The sequence below is a fragment of the Brachycentrus maculatus genome, unplaced genomic scaffold (assembly GCF_059751285.1).
Source record: "Brachycentrus maculatus isolate JH-2025_06_01 unplaced genomic scaffold, ASM5975128v1 h1tg000602l, whole genome shotgun sequence".
Classification (NCBI taxonomy): domain Eukaryota; kingdom Metazoa; phylum Arthropoda; class Insecta; order Trichoptera; family Brachycentridae; genus Brachycentrus; species Brachycentrus maculatus.
The window spans coordinates 120728-141481 of NW_028281341.1; the positions used below are offsets into that span (position 1 = coordinate 120728).

At 33.8% G+C, this 20754-nt stretch overlaps 2 protein-coding genes across 2 annotated transcripts; one reads left to right on the forward strand and one right to left on the reverse strand.

The window, feature by feature from the left end:
* Nucleotides 1-3108: 3108 nt before the first annotated feature.
* Nucleotides 3109-9623, reverse strand: LOC148301123 (kinetochore-associated protein 1-like). The gene is given in 3 exon segments (XM_088273764.1): nucleotides 3109-6294; nucleotides 6297-8951; nucleotides 9491-9623. Coding segments are annotated over 2 exon segments (5712 nt in total). The 5' UTR covers nucleotides 8946-8951; nucleotides 9491-9623; the 3' UTR covers nucleotides 3109-3231.
* Nucleotides 9624-9834: 211 nt separating this feature from the next.
* LOC148301124 (uncharacterized) lies at nucleotides 9835-15954 on the forward strand. Its single transcript, XM_088273772.1, has 5 exons — nucleotides 9835-9971; nucleotides 10057-10255; nucleotides 11540-11651; nucleotides 13843-13960; nucleotides 15609-15954. The coding sequence occupies exons 1-5, from the start codon at nucleotides 9936-9938 to the stop codon at nucleotides 15837-15839; spliced, it is 696 nt and encodes a 231-aa protein (XP_088129898.1). The 5' UTR covers nucleotides 9835-9935; the 3' UTR covers nucleotides 15840-15954.
* Nucleotides 15955-20754: the final 4800 nt, after the last annotated feature.

The window sequence follows — 20754 nt, forward strand, 5'->3', positions numbered from 1 at the left end:
TAAATGTATGTTCATAATTCATTGTTTCCCTGACAGGTGACACTTATTGTCATGATACGTTCATTATTGTAGACCGAATACAGATTTAAAATCTCTTTTCTGTACTGGGCTTAAGTAACACGTCAAAGTTCAAGTAGACCTATTCTACGGTACCATTTTCGCAGGCCTAAGCGGCCCAGTTTGAAAAATAGGAATCAAGTCGAGTTAGAGTGGCCCCAAAAACTCTAAATCAGAGTTCGGGACACTAAGCACGGGACCACAGTCCGACACAATTATTTACATAATATTCTTGAAAAAGAAAATAAGAACAGAAAAAAATTTAAAATTAATAGAAAGGGAAATAAGCTATTGCTTAGTAAAATTTAAATCAGTCAAAGATGATCAGAATCAATACATATAATTTAAAAACTTTCTTACTTATATTATTAAAAATTGACCAAGTATATGAATGAATTATAGTTCCTAATTTAAAATAAAACATCCAGCTCTCAAAAAACTTAAAATTGTTTTTGTAGACACATTATTCATAAGGCGTGCTGATACTTGAGAGTGTATTTTGATTAGAATTATAGCAGTGTAGTTTTTGTGTTATTAGAATAATAGGTTTTTAGAGTTTATTACACTCCAGTATTTTTAGTAATGCATTTATTTAATGCTAAAAAAGTTTACAAAGTTTCAATTTCAAAATTAATACTGTTGTTTGTTTTTTAAATCAACTTAACATAGGGTTCGGATAATGTAGTACAAAGTGAATATACAAAAGTATTAACCCATATTTTGTTTTTTTTATTTATTATTAAAATATACTAGGCTTATAAGTGATCAAATTTGTCTATTCAGCAAATAAAATTGTTCTATTGGAGTAATTATTTTAAATTTGTGAATTTTTGTCACACTGGCCTCTTCTGGACACTTGCAGTAAATTACCGCATAATCACATCATTGCGTCTTTACATTGATTACAATTTTTCAAAAATGTTGCATTTTACCGTTTGATAAACATGAGAAACTGAAAAAATTCATATTTAACCCTTTGTCTACAAAAATATGAAACATTATCTTTTTCTCTTGTAAAAGTAGTTGTAGTTGAAGTACTCTGGTGAAAAATAGCAGATCTGAAGTCATGATTTATAAAAGTATCAGATGGGTTTTGTACAGTATGTATAGGATTCCTTTAGGGTTGTACAATATTTTTCAATTCATATTGTTTTTTTTTTCCATCAGTTATATATCATCGTCCGCCTCCGTAGTGTAATGGTCAGCATGCTCGGCTACCGTTCTGGAGGTCCCGGGTTCGATTCCCAGGGGGGTTTAATAAATATAAGTGATTTTTTCACTCTAATATTCATTCAATATTACACTGGACTGGTACCTGAAGTGGAGGGCTGATCACCTTTCCTTCATGTGTAAACGGTCGAGATAACACTGCCTTTATATGAAGCAGTGCCCTATGCACCATTGGGGTGCGGTAAGGGTTTTATTATTATTATATATCAATATTTAGAATTATATCATCATCTTACAATTACTTATATTACAAAAATACTTAAAGAGAAACGAGGAAAACACAGTACAGTAAACCAATTTTGTTTCCGCGAAAAGTAAGTTGTTATACCTTCAATGCTATGATATTCTTCAAATAAATATATTTGTACGTGTCAGGGTTAAAAAAAAAAGCAATAAATTGATACTAATACAATACATATGTATAAAGCATAAGTAAAAAAAAATATTGTGTATTTTTTCAAGGCACAGGAAAAACTGATTGGATTTGATTTGATTATGCGGTGTGCTGGATGAGATTTTATTATACTAACATATTTTTATCTAAATTAAGGTAGGTATTATAAAATCGTAATATGCACTTCATTGGTGACTTCATGATCATTTTTATTTTAAGTGATTTTTAAAGGTGATTGCTTAGTTATAATATAGAACTATTGAATTTGTAGAAATTAGTAATATGGTAGAATTAAGTATTACTTAATTCTTCTTTTAATATATTCCAAACTAAACCAGTTTTGGCAAATTATGTGGACGTTAATATTTTTAATTTTCTACTGATTGGAGCCATTTTCTAAAAAACTTTATTTTTTAACATAACGTGGTTTGCGAGTGGCCTACTCATTTCATTACAATTATTCTACTATAATGTATTTCACACTCATGTAATTCATACTGTAATAATTGTCACCCTTCCTTCCATTATCTGAAAAAGATACCGGTGTATACACATATTGAATTAATAATGAAACAAGGTTGATTAAAATATTAAATTTGTTTATTTTAAAAAAAGTGTTTAAAGAGCATTAAAATAATATGAAAATGCTTAAAGAAATGTAAAAATATTTTTAAAAACTATATAAAATAATTCCTTTGCAAATTGTAATTTTGACAACACATATCAACGGCCCGGCCCCTATATAAAATCTGTTATGTATTTATAAAAGCGTTAATATATTTCGATTTACGTAGGAACAATTGATATAGCCATAATTCGGTATCACATTAAGTTTCCATCCTTACTATAATACATATTATATAATAAACATGTAATGGTGGGGACTGACTGGAGCCATTTCATTGTAAAGTAATACGTTACGATGCGAGCATTCTTTAGTCAGTACAGCGAGCCAAGCGCTCCATCCACAGTCAGAGCGTTTGCCGCGAGTGATGTTACGTTACGACGAAATGCTCCGGTCAGTCCCCACCATGAAATATGTTTTTATTATGCTTACCTATATAATACAAGTTGGACAGTATAAAAAGTGTTGTTCAGTATAAACAGTTTAGTTCTATCAATCTTATTGTAAAGCAAATTGGTTGATTAACCTACTCTTTACATATCTCCAAATTTTCAATATCATCAACATGGTCAGACTTGCTGATCATTTGTGTAAAATGAAGATGTGAAACATCTTAAATCATAGAGCGTCTCTTCTCCATTGAAAAAAATTCCTCACAGAGATTTCACGGTTTTCTTACAGTAGGTAAAAACATTAAACATATGATAAAGATCTTAAGAGATTGTTGTTAAATGAGGTTTTGTTAATACCACACCATACTAATTAAAGAAATTATCTGTAATGTATAAATATAATAAACTATTTCATTTTACAATATCTTTTAATTTTACTCCCCCATATTTTCATCTTCTATATTAGTTTTTAATTATGATATCAATATTACATATTAAGTTTACGCATCAAAGAAAGAAGTTTTATTATATTTTTATACATTTGATCGGTTTCGATACTGGTGCTTCAAAATTGTCAGTGCAATATTCGATGTAAGAATTCCCTTGGACTTTAAGGATTTTATATCGTTCTGTAAGGAAGGTTGAATTTTACCAAACTTAGCGACTACTTTCTTTCTTTCAGCATCAGAAATGTGCGGTAAAACCGCCGCTGCCATCTCGAGGGCACTGACTTTAACGCAGTTGTACCATATCGGGGTTAAATCTAGTTGGGAAATTACCGGACAAATTGGTAATAATTTTAGGGTATTGTAACAATCCTCTTTTTGGTTTCCACTTAAAGGTATATCAAGTTGTTTAAACGGATTTAACAGGACATTGCTCCACGCATCTACGTAAGATTGATTATAAAACGGTTTAGAAGAATACAAAAATTCTTTCACTTCGACTAACATTCCGAATTTGAGCATCGCTTTCATAATTTGGTCCAAAATATTGTCATCGAGTTGTAAATTATACACGAAAATTATCTTGAGTACGAGCAATATCGTGGAATGGTTATGTTCCCGCGCATTCCAAATCTGGACTAAAGCGTCAATTTTATTTTCTAAGAATATCGGTGTTAAAAATTCTAATCCCATTGAACACAGACAATTCATGAAATACAACTCCCATAGTTTAGACCACAGAGCGACGGCTGTGTAATTGGTCACTTTCTCTATGACGTCGCCGTCTGCCAAGCTTATGAGGCATTGCAAAGCTCTTATCCTATTGTTATAATTCTCCAAGGAATCACTTTCACCGAGGGCAATGTGAGATAAGTACAGAGCGGCCATCATCGGATTGCTTCCTTTGAGAATATAGCAAGCCTTCGCTAATGTTTCTTTACCCAGTGTACCATCTTCTACGGATTTAGGCTTGCTATGGATGCCGGCATTGTGGTTGTGTTGAGTTTTCGTTTGGTTAAGGATTCTTTCTAAAATATTCATCCGTAATGTCGACGAATTCAAGCCATTCGCCTCGGCAATATCATCGACGGTAGCGTTTATATTGGGACATTCGGTGACTGTGAGAATAGAATCGTGATTATACAATGCTTCGATAAGTCGGTTAGGGTTGTCGCAGAGAGACAACAATTTTTCGTCGGATAAACCGGCTTTGTGAAGGATGTGAGCAGTTTGTGTCAGCAAATGCTTGGACTGCATTTTCTTTAAGACGTTATTAGGTTGTATTTTTGACCAATGTTCGGCAAACTGATAGCACATATTCGCTGCGGCTACTTGATCGGCCCCTATGGCGCTTCCTTGATAGACGTAGTAGAAACAAGCGCCGGCCCATTCTAAATTAGTTATTTGTTGAATGCATTTGTGTGCTTGTTTTAAAAGAATACCGTTTTGCAAGTTTAATGACCACTTGAAGGCTCCGGATTCATTGGGAACCTTCTTCTGAGTCATGCTCTCTCGGACGGCGCTGCTACAAATCATGTCACATCTCACCTGCAGCTCCACGTCTAAAGGCAATAGACCAGCTATTGGGAGCCAACGTTCGTACGTTGAAAGAGTCAGCTCAGATTTCAAGTTACTCCAGCAATCTCCGGATATGAGGGATTGAAATGGGAGACGATAATATCCAACAGCGGGGAAGGAGTTCTTCACGTTGTAAATATCCAGTTCTGACTGTCTGGGTTTGCTTACTCTAGTATAAGTTTGCAAAAATTTTAACAACAAAAACTCTTTTGTGAAAACTTGTTCACAACCAGCATGCTTCAAAAGGTCTATGATCAACAAGAAAACTTCGTAAGAATATTGGCTAACGGTGATGTTTGTTAAATTCTGAAAATTGATTTCGCCATTATTGAAAAGCGTAGTGAGATTCTCGATCAAGTCTTTTTTGTATTTTATTTTATCGATAATACTGATACATTTTTGAATAAAATCTGGTTTCAAAGGTTTGACTACGGAATGCTTAGTTCCATAATTATCCGTATAATCCTCCAGATCCGTATTCCAAGACTTCAGAAGAGAGAAAAGATAAAACATCAAAGCCTGATCTAGACTTATTCCGGTGACTATACAAAATTCTTCCAACGTGAGGAAGTTAAAAGTGTCAATATTTACCAATGCTTCTAGAAAAGAGTTCATATTACAAATAGTATTTTCTTGCGTGTATTCTTTGAACGATATTCCATATTTTTCCAATTTGGAAGCGATGTTATTTTCCGAGTACACTGTGAACGCTTGCTTGTATGGAATATTGACATGTTGAAACATTTCCTTGCACTGCAGAATATACTGAGCGACTTTCATCTTTCTATGTGTATCCCCGAACTCGGTCAACATATCATTCAGCCAAACTTCTACGGAGGAGTGGCAGAACATTAACATCGATATATTCAGATGATCTGGCTGCTCGAACGCTAGCATTTTACTAATGAGAACTTTCACCATGCTGTTACCGAGGTCGGTTAACCAATTCGGACTAGCTATATTGCCTTCAAAGTCCTTGATCGTATTATAAGACAAGATTCTTGGGAAATGTATGTCGTTTTGTTGAGATTGAAGTTTCAGCAAGACATTCTTCAAGCAGACAGACCCGTCATTGCAGAAGTCCGATTTGCAGAGACAATATCCGGACATATTGTTAGTTTTATTAGAAATACTTTTAGACATTAACTGGCTCCAAAGAGGGATGATTGAACTTATGATATGAGGATTATAAAACGGAGAAACTTTCCACGAACTTAATATTTCCTTAGTGTTATTATGAGAGTAATAAATTGCCATTATCCAGCTGCAAACATTTATTACGTACGATGACAATTCCATATAGTCACAATTCAGAAGAGCCTTTAAAATATGATTTAAAACATTGAATAAAATGGTGTAATTATTGCAATCGATGTGATGGATAAGCTCAATGATGATATCGACAGATTTTATATCATTATCGAGAATACAATACTTATTTCCAAATATAAGATTTGCCAAAACATACTGTTTATCTGAATTAATTTCACGTAAAAGAGTAAGGATACTATCGGCTTTAGAAAATTTTAAACAAGATCCGATGCGAACGGACAGAGTGACGATTTCTTTTATATTTTTTCTTTTTTGTCTAAACCGAGCGAGATCTTTTTACACCAACTTCTAAATAAGTGGTGACGAGTCTCTTCGATGCTATATTCGCTTAAAGAAATATTAAATTTCAGTTTGTTTTTCAGAATGTAAATGTTATACAAATTGTCAAGAATGACATTATCTCGAATGTTTATAGACTTTAAGAAATCTATGTGGTTACACTCTATTTCATCATTGATCAAATTGGAATAAAGCAAATCTTCCAATTTCAACAACAATGAATTTACGCACATTTCTTTAAAACCGTCCTTCATTTTGTGGTAAAGGTTCAAAGCCTGATTTATTTGCGAGGTTTGTAAATACTGTTCGATGCACATCATGTAGGAGTCATCTCGGAGATGGTAGTAGACGTCGGTAATGGTCTCAATATCTGCCAACATTTGCGAGTCCCCTTTTCTTATAATGAGCCTTATTAGAAATTCGTAATCTTCCGGAGACAATTCGTGGCATTTGTACTTCATTAATATACTTTTGATCTCGGCATTGACGATTTCCTGGGAGATGTTTTTGGACAATTCGTGTTCGAGACGAGCCGAGCTGTGTGCGATTTGTCTGACTTTCGGAGACCACGGGATGGGAGCGGACTTTAGGAAGAGAAGTATGCATTTAAATTTATCCGCCTCATTATTGATGTAATTCAACAAAATCTCCATTTTGTTTTCATCCACGATGGGTGACATACTTATGACCTCTTCTACGTGCTCTCGTATCAAAGTATCGCGAGTAATGCTGTGCCGCATCTCAAAATCTTGCAGATAATTTGCCAGTAATGAAACAAGGTCTTCCGCGAAGCATTTGCGCAAAATGAGTTTCGCAAGCTCCTCTCTGCTGAGCGTCGTAAAATCTTTTAAGGAGACTATTATGTTATACGAGCTCTTGAGAGTTTGAATATTCTTGAGGCAGTGAATCAAGAAGTAGAATTTTTCAGATTCGACAGACATGAAATTCACCATAGTTTTTCCGTGAAATATCAACGGAGTTAGTTTTTCTGCCAGTTGAACTCCAATTTCCGGCCAGTGTTTGGAATTTTCCAGGGATACAATTCTCTCTTTAGCCCAAATTATAATTATATCCGCACTATAAGGTTTTACACTTATAACGTTTGGTACGTAATATTCTAGCCACCTCAACAGAATATTCAGTTTGATATCGCTCGCAACCGAGTACAAAAGCGTGGATACATTTTGCTGAGTTAAATTATGAATAATATACGGGTAACATTTAATCCAAACAATACAGGCTAGATCCAATTGGTCGTTAGAAATTAATTTTAAAAGAAGGGCATACGGTGTTAGTTTTGTCATTTCATCCCATTCTATTTTGTTATCGTAATCTTCCAATTCCATAAGTTTAAACACTTCAGTTTTCCACATCAATTCGTTAAATTTCTCTCTAGAAATGGTATTATCAATATTTTTTATATATTGCTTACCAAATTCGAGCAAAACACACAATTTTGCATCCGATTCAGCACATTCTAAGCAACAATTCAATATAAAATCATTATTTTCGCAAGTGGACAGAATTTCCTTCAACTCTTGGAGATGCTCGGATGAGAAATGTTTTTTTAGATTTGCGAGAAGACATTTGGCTTTTAATTCCAGGACAGCAGCCGGCGAGAGGTTGTTTAATTTGGCAAATGTTTCAGCCCCTTCGTAATTTCTGGAAGAAATAAGTATCTCCAGCTGCGATAGAGGAGAGTTTTCTTGGATGTGATACATGTATATTTTATCATCTTTGATATCCAGATAAATTGCCGAATCTTCTACTCCGCCGATTATAAAACAGTTTTCTGTGACGGGAATGTTATATTCGACGTTATACTCGTAGAAATTGCCGATACACAGTTCGCGTTCATTGCTAGACGATTCTTTTAAAAATAAGAATTTATCTGAGTTGGTAAACGGTACAACACATTTTGCGGTGATTGTTTCAGTCAACAATATGCTCTGGTTAGTAACAGGACAGACGGCCAGAATATAATTATCATCTGTCAGTTTTACGCAAACAGTTGAGAGATTAATATGTTCAACTTTTTTCTCGGCTATTTCAATTTTTATAATGGTTTCTTCGTTTACCTCGCTGTACTTGATTCTCTTGACTGTGAAATTGATGAAATCGCCCTCATTTTCCTTTTCAGGACCTAGAGACAAGTGATGGTAGATTAAACTGTTAATAGCTACGATAAAGCCGCCATTTGCTTCTTCGTAGATCGAGACCTTTGAAAACTTGTCATCGATGATGCTATCTGCGGTTTGTGAAACTCTTTTGGATGCCAGGTCGATTTTGTAGAGAAAACCATTTTCCAGTATCAGAACTATACAGTCTGCGTTTTTCTGAATAATCAACCCGGAAATATTCGCATCAAACACCTTGTAAAGATGCACCACATCGCACTTGGTATTGGAAAACAGCAACAGTGTGTTTTCAAAGTAAATGCACACATACGGATTTCTGATGGTGGAGTGAAATTTCGGTATAGACTTGAAATTGTCTGTCTGGAGAATGTTGGAGATTTTCACGGCGAAATTACTGGTTCCTTCATTATGATGCACGATGCTTGAAAATTCTTCAGGAGAAGATGACTTATCTATAAATGTCCACGTCCCCATATTTACCTGTAATCAAACAAACATTCTTATAAAAAACCACCCAAATTTTGCACATCTCTTTTTTCCCACATATATCCATAGCAAATGTTTTATTTTATGACATTTTGGCTTCCAAGGTTTCTAAAATCAACATCAGCACCATCAATTTATTTCATGATTTTTTCTTTTTTTTACTCCACATGCAAAAACTATTAAGAGTAGAAATGAAATCGCAAATCGTTAGTTTTATCGGTAAAACACACAATTTTTTTGAAATTATATTTTGAAAGAATCTTTGAGAAGTTAGGTAATATTGACTGTCCATAACTCCAGATAACATGGCAGAATAGTTGAAGAACAAACAAAAAATACTGTACATCGAGTAATAAAAACAAAAATATAGCCAGAGTGCGCAGTTTAATCATTCATAGTAGGTAGTTTCAAATCATTAAAAAAAACATTACGCAAGGGTATTACTATGACTCTGTATTGATGGAATTTTGAAGTATCTCTTGTAACAAGTAAATCTCGACATTTTAATCTTAAAAAATATTGAATTTACTTACATTAGACCAAAGTAGTATCGCTAAAACACAACTGTCACAAGTGTGAACAAGAAAAATGCGAATAACCCACCGATTTTATAAACGTAAAAATACAACATTAAATGCAAACATGAACACACGAGCGATTTCCGCCTGACCACGATTTGACCAAAAATTGACAGAAATGCAAAAATTGTTGATTTGACGGGCGACGGGTGGCCGACCGGTAAACAAATTTCAAATTCAAACCCGTATAACTATTGCCACTATCAAAAATATTTCATTTGATTTAGGTACTTATTTATGTGCAGTTTTACAGGTTTCAATGCTGAATAAATTATTTCAATAATGGTAACACTAAAAAGTATAACTTTGACATTTGGTTCACCCGAAAATACATAACCGTGAAAAGGAGAAAGTTTGCAACAATTTTTATATTTGTAAATGGATAAAGGATATCTCTAAAATGTTATTTAAAAGCAGAGTGTTGAGTAATTTATTGGTACGTTAGTTTATGGATGAATGTACTTTTTCTACGAATCTGTCGCAGAAATGTGTTGATATTTTTCCTTTAATTTATTTTACAGAATAGCAGAAAATATTTACATTCTTCATCCATCAACCATCTTAACTTGGTGCCTATAGTGGTTGAGCAAACAGGACGAGGGGAAAGAGCGTATGACATATTTTCCCGCTTACTGAAAGAACGGATAATATGTTTGATGGGACCTATTCACGATGATCTGAGCTCTCTTGTCGTTGCGCAGCTATTATTTTTGCAATCAGGTAATATATTCATTAGAACTTTACACTGAGGTTTGTATTGATGACTGTTATATTTTGTGTAAACTGGGATGTGGTCTCCAATCGGGAGATTTTTGTATATTCCATAAGTTGTCTCAACTCAGCAAATAAAAAACTTTTCCCATTCTTTCATCTGCGAAAATTTGTTTTTAAATTCCTTACTCTCTGCACTATACTATTTAGATATCCACCTACCTAATCTTTGCTAGTGGTGTGCTATATAATTAAGAATAGGATACATCGTGGGTAACCCACGATAATGTCCTGTTATTTTTCTCATCAGTAAATCTTTTATTATTATTTTTTTATTCATTTAATATATTTACATTTTTATTTATAACATAATAACATTTGAATCATTTATGCATATGGAGAACTTTTATATTTCGATTCGCTGTGCCTCTCCATAAAAGAGTCTGTGCTCTTGTGCTTGGAAAGGGACTTACACTCGTGGTTTAATGTTATATAATAAAAGATATAATAGTTTTTTTTTATATATATTTTTTTTAAGATTTAAATGTATAGAGCTTTAATTTTTTTCTTAAGGATTTTTATATCATCTTTTTTTTTTAATTTCTTTAGGGAGTTTATTGAAATGTTTGATTGCCAAATATTTGAAGTTTTGCTGAAATTGCTTGGTGTTGCATTTTGGAGTAGAAAAATCGTTTGAGAATCTCGATGATAATTTTTTTGTTAGATTTAAATAGTTGTCACCCTTTAGTATTTGAAAAACTGCGGTTTTTTTATAAATGGATTCTATATTTGGGACTTGAAATTTTTTAAATAATAATTTTGTTGGAAATATTTTTTTTTCTCAATATGACTTTAATTATGGTTTTCTGTACTATTTTCACTGAGTTCAGTATGTTGTTGTATGAGCCTCCCCATGCAATAATGCCATACTGTAGTAGTGAGTGTACGATAGCATAGTAAACTCTTTTTAGGTTATCGATGGTTAGTATGTTTCGGATTCTAATGAATAATCATACAAAATATTTTCATTTAAAAAAATGCAGTCGGTATTATTCTTGTTGAAATTTGTAAAAAATTAAAGAAGATATAAAGAATTTAACTCTCGTGCCGAAAATGCCATCATGTTATTATTATTATTGTTATTATACCCTTTTTGTCACAATAGATCTATACTGGTCACAGTTGGAAGCCTTATTGACAGGCACTGACTCCTCAAATAAGAATAAAATTATTATAAAATTTTTCATACAATTATTTTTTACCTTAATTTAACTGTTTCTAATGTCTTTGCAGAATCTAGTAAGAAACCAATTCACATGTATATCAACTCACCGGGAGGTAGTGTTACCGCTGGTCTGGGAATATATGATACAATGCAATACATCCTTCCTCCAATAGCGACATGGTTTGTTCAATTAACATTTTTTTTACCTAATTTTTTTTAAGAACATTTTTTTGACAATAGGATCCTTTTTCAGATCAGGAATAATATTTTAAATATATTTTTAAATTTTAGTGATGTATGTATGAAAGATGTTCAGGTGGTGTATATCATTATATGTATAGGAGAGAATGCAAGACTGACATAAGCATTATCATATTAAGAAAGGTGTGTTGAGATGGTTTGGGCATGTGAATAGAATGAGTGAAGAAAATACAGTTAAAAAATTTATAAGGCGAATGTAGTTGGTAATTTCTATTTTTCTATTTTTGCTTATATTATTCTATTTTGCTCCTATTATTCTATATCTGCTTCTGCAGAGGAAGACCGGCAAAAATTTGTCATGATCAAGTATTTCAAATACTTGAAAGTGGTTAGGTCGGGAGGCGGAATAATCGGCGTGTATGTATGAGAAGATATATGAATGTGGATAAGGCAAATTGCGTGCAAATACAGATTGGCGTTGTGTTCTTTTCTCTCTGCCTACCCCTGCGGAAGTAGCGTGATGGTTAGTTAGTTAGTGATGCATATACATTTTGCCTTGTCAGGGATTTGTCAAAAACAGTTTTTCATCCATGCCCTAGCGATGCCAAATGTACATCAACATAAGTCAGATTTCAAATTTTTTAAAAATCTAATTAGATATTTATTGGATTTGTGTCATTTATTTATGTCAGTGTAAGTTCATTTAACCTTTTAACCGCGTTAACTTTGTTCCTAAGAGACGCCCGTGCGCGGTGGTATTTCGCCGTTTTTTAAATGATAACTTTTATCATGTATTTAGTTAAGAAACGATTTATTTTCCTAAACAAAAACGTTCAATGGGATTCATTGTGCCTTTTTGGTACATACACGTGTGTCACATTATTCTTGAAATATATCGTAATATAAACAAATTAGATCGTAACATAAATAAATCAAAGCACGCATCGTGTGTCATTCTTACCCAATGGCGATGCGTAGCGTCGAGAGTGAGACAGATATAGGGCTTGATTATGGCGCGGACTAATTACCAACCGCAAGAAAAATCAGGGATCTGTTCTTTTATTTATCCTTGTGATGTTACAAATTATTAGTCAGATATTTCAACAGATGTCATAAGGCCAAGGATTGACGTATTATGTTATCCAAAGTTCCACACCATGAAAAAATCCCTCTAAGTTGAACTGAGGTTCGAAACTTGGAGCAATGTAAAAACACAAACGCTTATGTCAGCCGCGTATGGGGCATGTTTTGTTAAAACACATACGGTTATGCTAGCCGCGTGGATCCGGTTAGTAAAAGCTAGCTCTTCATTTCATCTCTTAATGCTCAATCAAATAAGAAACAGGTCCTATCCCCTCTTCAACCTTCAACAACCTAAGGACACAACTCTTAACCGGATCCACGCGGCTCGCATAAGCGTATGTGTTTTAACAAGACATGCCCCATACGCGGCTGACATAAGCGTTTGTGTTTTCACTTTGCTTCAAGTTTCGAACCTCAGTTCAACTTGGAGGGATTTTTTCATGGTGTGGAACTTTGGATAAAATAATACGTCAATCCTTGGCCTTATGACATCTGTTGAAATATCTGACTAATAATTTGTAACATCACAAGGATAAATAAAACAACAGATCCCTGATTTTTCTTGCGGTCGGTAATTAGTCCGCGCCATAATCATGCCCTATATCTGTCTCACTCTCGACGCTACGCATCGCCAGTGGGTAAGAGTGACACACGATGCGTGCTTTGATTTATTTATGTTACGATCTAATTTGTTTATATTACGATATATTTCAAGAATAATGTGACACACGTGTATTATAGAGTACCAAAAAGGCACAATGAATCCCATTGAACGTTTTTGTTTAGGAAAATAAATCGTTTCATAACTAAATACATGATAAAAGTAATCATTTAAAAAACGGCGAAATACAGCCGCGCACGAGCGTCTATTAGGAACAAAGTTAACGCGTTTAAAAGGTTAAATTTAGACTTGGCTTCACATACGATGTTTGAAAATGATGCAAAATGGAAACACGTGTCACAATAGATTTTAAGAAATAGTGGTATTTACCAAATAAAACATAAATTAAAAATACATAGATTTTACCACAATGTGACTGCCGAATCAATGAATGGAATTCAAATGAACTAATTTGCCTTATTTTAGGTGTGTCGGTCAAGCTTGTAGTATGGCATCGCTTCTATTAGCCTCTGGAGCTCCCGGGATGCGCCACTCTCTACCAAATGCCAGAATTATGATACATCAGCCATCTGGCGGTGTTCAGGTAATATGATTTTTAAATTTATTTGTACACAAATTGTATGAAAAAAATCGGTAAATTTAATCTAAGTTCTTTTAGCCTCATTATATTTGTTCAACTACTTTTTGTGTCAGCTCATCAGGTTGCTATTAATTCACATAAAATGCAATCTCGACAATACACGTGTAGGCCGCAATAATGTATGTAGAACTGTGAGATGCATGGATTGTTTTTTATTTTTTTTTAATTTAAATAAACCAATTTCATATTTACAACGTTTTGAGTGTGTCCAAATACTTGTTCACAAAATCTGGATTATCTCCAATTACAGGAGTCACTTTCATATTATTTTTTAACATCTCATCAAAGATGAAGAAGAATATGGAAGTCTGGGCATTTACGGGGCTGACGACCGTCATAGGCTGGTTTAAGTGATCACTTTACACACGTGTAACATTCACCAATTCTACCCATTATTGACAACCAAATTTCTAAATTGGTTCATATATATAGAACTTCCAAGAATTTGAGTAGTGTGGTTGTCAATAATGGGTAGAATTGGTGAATGTTACACGTGTGTAAAGTGATCACTTAAACCAGCCTATGACGGTCGTCAGCCCCGTAAATGCCAAGACTTCCATATTCTTCTTCATCTTTGATGAGATGTCAACAAACAATTTTATATTTGACAACTCAACATAGATGAAAAAGTCTAGGTATTTACAAAGCTTATGACACTTTCTTTCATATGTGAGTTCTTGGCATCATCTATGGTTGAGTATCTTTAGCAGCATACTCAATTTTATTTCACTAATTTATATGTATGTATGATTCTCCCGAATTATGACACGCCTGAACCATAATTTTTAATTTTTAACATATTGTTTGCGGGAAATGCTTAAAAGCATCTTTTACATACTGTTGTTAGAGAGCGTGAGACGCTTATAAGCGTTCTTTTTGCTTACTTTTGATAGAGCGCGAGAGAGATAACAGAGCAATATCCAATGAGATATTGTTCAACATAGCGGTAGCTCTTCCTACAGTCATAACCATCGGCAGGTTGGTCCTGTGTATAGGAATGTGAAACAATCTATGCCGACGCTGTCTTAGGTAACTATCGGGAACATACAGACCAATGTTCCGGATAATTTCAGGATTATCGATCATACCGCACAACAATCTATAAAAATGCGTAATTAAATACACATTCCTTCTAGTCAGTTAACTATTGTAGCCAAGCACACCTTGGAGAAACTCGGGTAGAGCCAAGGATAATAGCCGTACTCTCTTACCTCAGAAACTTCTTCATACATATGGGAATTGGGTTTGCGATTACTTGTGATTAGTATACTGAGGGATGGGCGGCAGACTATCTGAGTAAGTAGGGTCAGGGTTGATGAAAAAACCGCCCGCAAACCTTGTGTAAACTAAGCTTATAATTTGAAAGGTTATTTTATTCGCAATATTTTGAATGTTTGAAAGCAATCACAAATCTCAATGGAGCAGTTATTTTTATATTGATATGTAAACTAAATGTTTTATAAAAATAACCCCTAAATGGAGAAACCCAGATTTCTGAACAAGGATTTGCACACACTCAAAATGCCATAAGCCTATTTTAAAAAATTGGGTCATTAACATACCTGCTTACGAGTTATCTTGTGTTTTCTAGGGTCAAGCGACTGACATCCAAATTCAAGCAGAAGAGATCTTGAAGCTTAAGAACCAGATCAACCATTTGTATGTCAAGCACACGGGACTATCTCTGGATAGAATTCAGTCTTCTATGGAACGAGACAAGTTTATGAATCCCAAGGAAGCCCTTGAATTCGGACTCATAGATAAAATATTGGAACATCCTCCGGAAATTGGAGATAAAGGGGAACCTGAAAAGAGTACATAGTAAATGTTTGTTTAGAACATAGTTTGTATTTATGGATTCTAGTATGAAATACACTCACCAATTTTGTTATAATATACCCTTTTTTAATAAATAAATTTCTCAAATATTCAAAAAATTTGGGCTTTATTTTTTCGTCATGCCACTTTCCTCAGGGGTACGCACAGAGAATAGAATGCCATACCAATCTGTCTTCTCAAACAATATTCGCCTGAAAATAATGTTAATTTATTTACTACATTTTGAGTGTGTCCAAATACTTGTTCACAAAATCTGGATTATCTCCAATTACAGGAGTTATTTTCATATCATTTTTTGACATCTAGATGTCAAAAAATAATATGAAAATAACTCCTGTAATTAATGATAATCCAGATTTTGTGAACAAGTGTTTGGAACAAGTGTAATTACAGGAGTTACTTTCATATTATTTTTTCACATCTAGATGTCAAAAAATGATATGAAAATAATAGAGATAATCCAGATTTTGTGAACAAGTATTTGGACTCACTCAAAATGTTGTAAATAAATTATCTGGTCAAATTATAAGCTTAAATAATAAAAATGAAAGTGATATTCTCTGGTGATTATAACCCAGGATTCGGACCTCACATACTAATAAAAGAATTTCTGCTCAATAAAATGCTTATTTTCACCTCAACAATTGAAGTCTGTAGTGATGTTCTAGTGATTCAAGAACAATGTTTCAAAATTGGTTCATATACAATATAGAACTTCCAAGAATTTGAGTAGTGTGGTTGTCAATAATGGGTACAATTGGTGAATGTTGCACATGTGTAAAGTGGTCACTTAAACCAGCCTATGACGGTCGTCAGCCCCGTAAATGCCCAGAGCTCCATATTCTTCTTCATCTTTGATGAGATGTCAAAAATAATATTAATTCATGGACATGTTTTTAACAATCTGCTTGAAAATAAACATGTTGATGTAATATGCATCATGGTATACTTAATGCATTTCTTGATTAAAAAATTCTACTGCCAAAATATGAACTGTACCATAAACATCCATAACAAACTAAATAACTTACCAAGACGCCGCTTCACTGCAGGGGCAGGCAGAGAGAATAGAACTCCACACCAATCTGTCTTTACAAACAATCACCACCCATCCATCTTCTCATACATACCCGCCGATTATTCCAATTTCTGACCACTTTCACGTTTTTGAAATACTTGATCATACCAAGTCTTCCTCTGTTTCTATTACCAACCACATTGGCCTCATAAATTTGTTTTGCTCTTCTTTCTTCACTCATTTGATTCACGTGCCCAATTCATCTAACACACCTTTCTTAATTTTATCGATATTGCTTATCTTGGCCTTGCGTTCTTACCTTATATCACCATTCGAACTGTATTATTGTCTGGGTATTTACAGGGCGCAAGCCCTGTAATAGAATTAAATATGTGTATCATTCACCATTCTAGGTTGTAGGTCGTAAGGCCTGTAAATACCCAGACTTCCATATTCTTCATGTATATTGAGATGTCAACACAAGGAATCATTTATGGACGGTTAGTATTATAAGGTTAGGTTAGTTTAGGTAAGTAAGTAATTATATCCAATTTGATAATGAGAATCGGGAAGGTATACAAAAAAGTGGAAGAAAGGTATATGGAAAGTTTTCACGTGTTTAGCTACCGCGCAGGAGGTCGCGGTTTCGATTCCCGGGGGGGGCAGTTGAAAAATAAATATTTGTGATTTCACACTAGAATATTTATTTAACATTACCCTGGACTGGTCTCTGCAGTGAGGCGAGTGATCACCTTGCCTTCATATAAGTAAATTTCAAGATAACACTTTGTCAATACTATGCAGTGCCCTATGCACCATTGGGTGCGGATAAGGGTTAGAAGAAGAAGATACGAAAAAGGGTCGGGAAAGAAGTTGGAATTATTTATGGATGGTAAGAATCCATTAGTATTTATGAAGGTTAGATAAACATTATATCGGATAACATAAATTTACTTTTTTTTTCAGAATACATACCTAATATCCAAACGATAAAATATTAAAATTGTCATACTAAACATTTCATTTTTATATTCTCAATATTATTAATATTTAAAGCATTTACTTGGTGGTTCGTCATTTTTACTTATTTATTTTTTTACAAAAATGTTAATAAAATTAGTATATAACCACTCACAGTGAGTGGTTATATACTAATCTTATTCGGTGAGTGGTTATATACTAATTTAATTAACATTTTTGTAAAAAAATAAATAAGTAATTTCATTTTTATTTTATTTTATTTATTTATTTATTTATGGTTCACAAAAATTTGATAAAAGAAATGGTAGTTCCTAGACTATACTGGTTAAATTTGAGAAAAACTTCATAGGCAACATCTGTACATGTGAGTTCATCTATGGTTGGATTGGAAAAGCTTTTATTTAGCAGAGACCCTTTATTTGGATGTATGCATATCCGAAAGCCAGATTACTTTTTTCATACTAGGAAACGCCTAAAAACATGATTTAAAATTGTATGCAGCTTATAATTTTACCAGTTTTTTATTCACAACACTTTGAGTGTGTCCAAATACTTGCTCACAAATCTGCGTTTTTTGACATCTCAAAATTGGTGAATTATTTTACATCTGTGTTGAAATGTCGAAAAAGTATTGTCATTAATTTTCAATTCCGAAAATCATCATCAGGTAGGATTGGTGAAACTGACGTCGCGAGTTCGATTCCCGCCAGTGCAAAGTAAATTCAAGAAATATTTATTTTCAATTGGTCTAGGTGCTTGCGATGTACATATTTTTCACATTTCCTTCTCTATCCTTACTATCCTACCTGCAGAGAAGCCTTTAAAAAGTAAAGATATGGCGTGCATAGGGCACTGCATCGTATAGAAGCAGTGTTATCTTAGTCGTTACATACACTAAGGAAATGTGATCATCCTTGCCCTTCAAGTACCAGTCCAGGATGATATTAAATAAATATTAAAATCACTAATATTTATTTTGACACTCTTGGAAATCGAACTCGGGACATCCAGAATGGTAGCCTATCGTGCTGACCATTATACTACGAAGGCGGAAAAAAAATAACAATAATAATATTACTTTTTTTTTTATATCTCATCAAAGATGAAGAAGAATATGGAAGTCTGGGCATTTACGGGGCTGACGACCGTCATAGGCTGGTTTAAGTGATCACTTTACACACGTGTAACATTAACCAATTCTACCCATTATTGACAACCACACTGCTCAAATTCTGGGAAGTTCTTTATGTATGAACCAATTTAGAAACCTTGATCTTGAATCACTAGAACTTCGCTAAAGACATCTCGGCTGTCCAAACTCCAAAGACAGTAAAGGATATTTTTTGTGGTACGTTTTTTTTGCATTTTTGAACTAAGTAGATTCTACTTAGTCCAAAAATGCAAAAAAAACGTATTACAAAAAAAATGTCCCTTATTGTATTTTAAGTTTGGACAGCCAATCTATTGGTGAGATTACATTGAAAGCTGTCCCACCGCATGCCCAGATCTGATACAGAAACATCTAGGCTTCCTGACAGATCTGCTCTTGCTAAGCATTTTATTTTTATTTTTTTAAATAAGTTGCGAAGTTTATTGAAAATGTAAAACAATATAAAATTGTATCCCGATTTTACTTTGAATTTACACTGTTGGTGAGATGTAAAGAAGCTTTTTACTAAGCAAAAACTGTTATATTTGTTTGTGAGGTCCGAATCCTGGATTGTAATCACACACATGAGAAACGCTAGAAAATATAATTTTCATTTGTATTATTTATATTTAAGCTTATAATTTGACCAGATAATTTATTTACGACATTTTGAGTGTGTTGTAAATAATAATAATTTTTTATTGTGGTCCTCCAAAGGGCATGTTTATAATTGAACGAGAACCGTTATGGGACGGAACTTATCATTACAAACAAGGCTTTCCTAGGAACTCGGTCAATCTCATTGACTCTGGACGTCCTCTGTTATCTCGCCGCTGCCCTGGGCGGTCCTGTGTGTGCCCACCACTTAGCGAAGGCCCTCTAACTCCTTTCTCAGACACGTGGACTCCAACTTGTCACCGAAAACAACTTGTCCAATCCAAATTCTAGATCAGCGGTCGCAAACTAATTAAACAAAGAGCCGAATATGTACATTACAACGCTTTTTTTTAAGTCAGATTATGTATCCACTTTTAATTTAAGTTTTACCTGGTAAATATCACTTTTTCTTTAAATCTATTGTGACACATGTTTATCGAAACATGTCGCTCACTCCTTTCAAGAACGTCATAAATCAAAAATCGTCAATTTTCAGTTGTGCATGTTTTCGGAATGCCCAGAAAATGTACTATATTCCAGCAAAAGAGGCATATTTAATATTTAATATTTCTTCAATATCAATACTAATTGTCTTGATAAAGAAGCGGTTAGCTTCGAAACCGGTAGACATTATAATTAAGTTATAATAAAATATTTATAGTGATTTTTAAACAAAGTTACATTTTAATTATAATATTTATTTTTTTCACCCTGGACTGGTACCTGAAGCGCAAGGCTGATCACCTTTCCTTCGTGTATTGAACGATCAAAAATTATACTGCTTCTATATGATGCTGTGCCCTATGCACCATCGAGCGAAGATAAGGGTTAGAAGAAGAAAAATAAAGTATTTTTAGTCCCGTGTAAAGTAAGTAACACATTAGTTTCTAATTACGATTTATGACACTTAAGTTGTTATAATTAATGTGGTCTAGATTTGTAGGTAAGTACTAATTAAGTACTGGTTTTTCGTCGAGCTGGCCACATCAGAAATGTGGAAGGCAAACTCGAGGCACGCTTTCTACAATGCATTATGTACCTTGTACATCGCGACACACAATTTCAATAGCTTTCAGCGACCGGTGCTTTCGA